The sequence below is a fragment of the Oreochromis niloticus genome, linkage group LG1 (assembly GCF_001858045.2).
Source record: "Oreochromis niloticus isolate F11D_XX linkage group LG1, O_niloticus_UMD_NMBU, whole genome shotgun sequence".
NCBI classification, from domain to species: Eukaryota; Metazoa; Chordata; class Actinopteri; order Cichliformes; family Cichlidae; genus Oreochromis; species Oreochromis niloticus.
Genome location: NC_031965.2, coordinates 2754141 through 2760140, shown reverse-complemented (window position 1 = coordinate 2760140; position 6000 = coordinate 2754141). Strand labels below are relative to the sequence as shown.

General features: G+C 42.7%; 1 protein-coding gene across 1 annotated transcript; it reads right to left on the bottom strand.

The window, feature by feature from the left end:
• Window positions 1–2438: 2438 nt before the first annotated feature.
• Window positions 2439–5141, bottom strand: LOC109202656 (uncharacterized). The gene is made up of 2 exons (XM_019360522.2): window positions 4442–5141; window positions 2439–4259 (listed from the first exon to the last, which is right to left on the bottom strand). The coding sequence occupies exons 1-2, from the start codon at window positions 4835–4837 to the stop codon at window positions 3615–3617; spliced, it is 1041 nt and encodes a 346-aa protein (XP_019216067.1). The 5' UTR covers window positions 4838–5141; the 3' UTR covers window positions 2439–3614.
• Between the last annotated feature and the right edge of the window lie 859 nt (window positions 5142–6000).

Here is a 6000-nt window from a genome sequence, read left to right as displayed (position 1 = left end):
TTTTATTCTCTCTGAGTGCTCACTGAGACCTCCTGTTTCTTTCTCTATGAAATACAACAGTGCTGCAAACTGTGCATATGCACCACCGTTAAAGAGTGGAACAGCAGAGGAAGCAGTGTGTTGGCGTGTGGGGTGGATCACGGGGCATTGGTAATGAAATTAAGATTAAGACATTAACAAAAGGAAGAGTGCCATGTTCAATCTATGCAACATGCTGCAAATCCAGAGGAGCACACACACTTACAGAGGACCCATGAAGGAGGAAGTCATGGTGAAGGCACGCAGCAGAACTTTTTCTTTGATTATTGCCATGTTTTCCTTCACTTTCTGCACTTTTATTACTCTTTTATTATAGAGCTGAACGCTAAATACATAAAACAGCTAATTTAAATGTATAGAGGGGAGCACAGTCTACACTCGTAATCAACACAATGGCTGAGATTTCTGCCTGAATATTTAATGTGCTGACAACAGCAATAAACTGTAACTCCCTGCTAATTTTCTCTGTGAAGTTTTGTTTTATGATTTCTGGGGAAATGTGTGTTTTCCAATTTAGTGGTATTAAAAATGCTTCAGAAAAACAAGCTGATTTGCATTGAACTACAAACAAGTCAGTTTAAACTGACAGAAACGGCTTGTGTATCTTCCAAATATGTAACTGTACAAAATAGCGATCAACAGTGTTTGTGTGCATGGACTGGCAAAGACAATACCAGTTTTAGGACTGCAAAAGCACGAGCCAAGACTTAACTGGTCATAGTTCAAAGGTTTTATTGACACAGATTTGATAATGGCAAGGGAAACCTGTCAACTGGGCAGGCACTGAGAAACTGGTGAGGAGGGCACAGGAGGAACACAACAGCGAGAGCCTCTGGTTAAGGTTTCTTTGGCAAGTCAGCACCACGGACAAGCAGGTAAGTCAGAGAGGTGAGTATTGTGCCAGACTGTTGGGTCCTGCAGGGAGTATTCAACACAGGAATAACTGGAAAACAAGAGAACTGGAGTGCTAACACTGAGTAATAAAGCTATGAATTTAATTTAATTTTTTTTTTTTATTTAGAAAGAGGGACAATCCATATTAATGAATATTTGTAACAAATGTAAATATGCCATTAGGCTAATTTCCATCTGCAGACCTTCTGGCAGGTTGGTGTTACACACAAGTTAGTAAAAACATACAGAGACACTATTTACAGATCATGTAGATAGAGACAAGGACAGAAACAGTGATCACATCATATTAGAACAAACAATGACAAGAAGAGTGGACAACAGAGGACGATATAGAAAAAAATAACAGAAACACATCAATTATATTACACGTGCCCTGATTGTCCTAATATTGCACTGACCCATTACACTAATAGTTGTTTCCCTTTTTGTAATAGGTATCAACTTCATTACTATTATTACTAGTAATAACAATAAGAAGAATGAAATGCAGTAGTGGTGTATAAACACTGAGTGTGATAAGAGCAGAAACACTCACGAGAAGCTCCCAGTAGTCTGGGCCTATCACAGCGTAATTAAAGGAGGATTCAGGGTCACCTGATCAGGCCTAACAATAAGCTTCACCAAAAAAGGAAAGTTGAGACAGTGTCGCTCTCATGATTATCAACCAGGAGTTGGTTCCACATCAGAGGAGCCGGATAGCTGTTAGGATAATGATTTTGTATGTGAGGAGAATGATTTTAAATTGAACTCAGAATTTAACGAGGAGCCAATTAAGAAGGCAATATGGGAGAAAGCATTGTGGATGCTTGTCGCACAGCTTTTAGAGTGACCTAATAATAATGAATACAACAGTACCGTCTAGAAGCAATAATTGCTTGTATGAGCTTTTCAGCATCATTCTAAAAATAGAATGTTTCTCATTTTAACAATATTATGCAAATGAATGAAGCCACTCTGCATATTTGAAGGACGTCCTGATCAACGGTGACTCTGAGACTCTTCACAGTGTTACTGGAGGACAAGGCAATGCCATCTAAAGTAAGTATCTGCTTAGATACCATATTTCTAAGATTTTTAGGACCAAGTACAGTAACCTCAATTTTGCCTGAATTTAGAAGTTGGAAATTAGAGACCATCCAGGTCTTTATGTCTTTAAGACATGCATGGATTTTGGTTTGTACGATCTGGCTTCATAGATAGATAAATAAAGCTGGGTATCATCTGCATAGCAATGAGGATGTCTGCTCTGTTTTCTAATAATACCGTCTAAGGCAGGGGTGTCGAACTCCAGGCCTTGAGGGCCGGTGTCCTGCAGGTTTTAGATGTGTCCTTGATCCAACACAGCTGATTTACATGGCTAAATGACCTCCTCAACATGTCTTGGAGTTCACCAGAGGCCTGGTAATGAACTCGTCATTTGATTCAGGTGTGATGACCCAGGGTGAGATCTAAAACCTGCAGGACGCCAGCACTTGAGGCCTGGAGTTCGAAACCCCTGGTCTAAGGGAAGCATGTATAATGTAAAAAGTTTTGGTCTTGGCACAGAACCCAGTGAAACTCCATGTCTAACTTTTGTGTGTGACAAAGACCCTGTAAACTGGACTCTATCAGATAAATATGATTCAAACTCACCACAGTACAATTCCTTTAATACCAGCAGTATGTTTTAATATCTGCAGTAAAATATTGTGGTCATCGGTATCAAATGATCCACTGAGGTCCAGCAGGACAAGCACAGAAATGAGACCAATGTGAACGGACATAAGAGGACCATTAGTAACCTTCACTAGTGCCATTTCAGAGCTATAATGTACAAAGAAGAATCAAAGGAAATTCACACTCTCCTGGGTAACTGTGCTCTCGCAGCTTAATTCTGCTGGCTTGAATTAGCTGAGTTAGGAGGATGGAGTTTGGAGTCATGGCATTGGACAGGCTCAGGTTACTGTGTTTTGTAACAGCAACATGTACGCTGCTTTAAACAATATCAGCTGTTGTTTGCTATGTAGAAACTGTCACTGGATTACTTCAGTGCTCAGGAAATCTTAATAGCATGAGTTTCTAAGACAAGTTCTAAAGACTCTGCACTCCCATCCCCAAAATGAACCTGCACTGAAATTAGATTAGGAGGGCAAATTTTTGAACGAGAGGCAGTTTGTTGAAAACGAGGCATTCAGAGTTTGGCTAATTACAGTTTTTGCCCATTGCTTGAACACATTTTGCAAAACTTTGCTCATTGTGCCAAAACTCTAAACACAAGTAAACATGACACAACACTGGGAAATATACCATTCACATCTGTGCCAAAGTGAAACTCTACTCTCAAAACCTAAACTCTGCTATCAAAACCCAACATTCCTTTGTCAAAGTGTAACTCTGTTGACAAAGTGACACACACTTGCATCATATGCAAACACTTTCAGATCAGGGGGAACACACTAGTCTACTTTATATAAAACACTGCAGTCTTTGATTGTCATTGTTTATTCAGGAGGCATATTTGCAGGAGACACATTTTCAAACAACCAAAAAAGCAAATAGGCCTACTCAATATTGTACATTGCAGCACCATGAAGTCAGATAAAGCAAAAACCATAATACAGTAATAGAAAAAACACTATACTGTAAACACAAAAAATCATGACAATTGTGCATACGTGGGCTCATGGATCCCGCCGTCTGTTGGGGTCTGGCCACAGGACCTCATCGACATCGCAAGCAATGTCTTCTCCCGCTAGGCACCGGGGAAAATATCCCCTTGCATGTCGAAACCATCCATGGATTGCTGTCACCTGAATGTCGCTGCAGGCCTGTTCCATTGCCTGCAGAAGAGGCATGCGGGCATGTGGTTGGCGGTCATATACACGCCATCTCCAAGCCGAAAAAAATTCCTCTATAGGGTTTAAAAATGGTGAGTAAGGGGGCAAGTATACCACTTCAAGTTGATTGTGGTTGGAGTACCAGGCCTGGACCAGAGCAGCCCGATGGAAACTGACATTATCCCATATCACCACAAACCTGGGCTGATCTGGTCTGTTCTGTACAACTATATTATCGAGAGCACCTAGAAATGTGAGTATATGTTGGCTATTGTATGGACCTAGTTTTGCATGATGATGCAGAAGCCCTCGAAGGCTTATGGTGGCACACAATGTGATATTTGCCCCGGGCTGCCCTGGGACGTGCACAATTGCCCTTTGGCCAATTACATTACGACCCCGTCGTCTTGTTTTGCACAGGTCGAATCCAGCTTCATCAATGAAAATGAATTCATGAGGCTGTGCAGCTCCATCCATGGCCAAGATTCTCTGTAAAAAAAAGAGACCATATTACTGTACTACAGTGCTACACATACAGAACCCTCACCCCATCACACAGGTACCTGTGCAGCTCTCAGAATGGATCCATGTGGTGCTGATATGGTACATATTCAGCTGCTACTGGATTTCACCAATACTGTATTGTAAATGTAAAGGACAGTTACACTTACCCGTACATATTCAGCTCGACGTCCTTTGACCCTGTCACTGTTCCTCTCAAATGGGACTCTGTAGAGCTGCTTCATGGTGATGCTGTGTTTTCCCAAGATGCTTCTGATGGTGGTGATGCTCACATGGGTTATGTTGTTGAGCACTTGCCTGTCTGCAAGTATTGTCTTTCGTAGCTGGTGGAGACGGATGGCATTGTCTGCCCTCACTAGGTCCACAACGGCAAGTTCCTGCTGTTGTGTGAACAGGCATTGGCATCCTCCCCCAGAAGGTCTTTGAGTCATTCTAGAGACGTACAACCACATATTGTCATCGGTTTGCTTATTTTTCTTACAGTACTTTACTGTATATACTGTATCATCCACTGTACAACACTGTACTTCAATATAAGTAATCATGGTATGTTTCACAAAAACTACCACTTTGGCTGCAGAAGGAGCATTAGCACCCTGCAATATCCTGTACACTTGATATGGTCATGTGATATACTGTAGAACAGTGCTGTAAGAACCATCTGAGTAGAAGGTAGAGAGGTGACGACATACCTGTTTTCTAGTCAGAATGTTCTTATTACAGATGCCACTGCGAAGCGGCTTAGATGTGGGTGGACTCTCTGCCAAGCTTCCCTCATGGTCAGGCCATGGTTGATGACATGGTCCACCAAAGTTGCTCTTATATCATCAGAAATATGGGTCCGTGCATGGCCTCTTCGACCTCTTGCTCCTGCTCCTGCTCCTGCTCCTGCTCTTGCTCTTGCTCTTGCTCTTGCTCTTGCTCTTGCCCTTGCCCTTGCCCTTGCCCTTGCCCTTGCCCTTGCTCCTGCTCCTGCTCCTGCTCCTGCTCCTGCTCTTGCTCTTGCTCTTGCCCTTGCACTTGCTCTTGCACCTGCTCTTGCACCTGCTCTTGCACCTGCTCTTGCACCTGCTCTTGCTCTTGCTCTTGCTCTTGCTCTTGCTCTTGCTCTTGCACCCGCTCCTGCTCTTGCACCTGCTCTTGCTCCTGCTCTTGCTCCTGCTCTTGCTCCTGCTCTTGCTCCTGCTCCTGCTCCTGCTCCTGCTCCTGCACCTGCTCTTGCTCTGGCTCTTGCTCCTGCTCCTGCTCTTGCTCCTGCTCTTGCTCCATCCATGCTTGCAAAGTTCTTGAAATGGCTAAACTGAGGGCTTTTTGTAGTTGGCTGATTTGTGTTCAGTTTTGCAAGTAAGTGCCTTCAGGTGTGTATTTGAGTGGTTGCAATTACCCGATGTGTTTTGTGTTTTGGATACATGTGTTTTCCAAATGGCACCCTGAAATTTCATTTTTGAACGAAGCGTCTTATGTATGAAATAGAGTGTAGTATGCAGGACCATGTGTGTTGCATAAAGGAGTAAGTGTGTTGCATAATTGCAACTAGAGTGCAAAGCAGCGCTTTTGTTTAAGGTATGGGTACATGTGTTTGAGGTATGGTAACAAAAGCTTCAAGTTGTGTTACTTTAGTCTAAGCATGGGTTTATAGTGTTCAAGCAACGGGCAAAAACTGTAAAAACTCCTACAGATGCACATACTCTAGTTCAGGGGTGTCGAA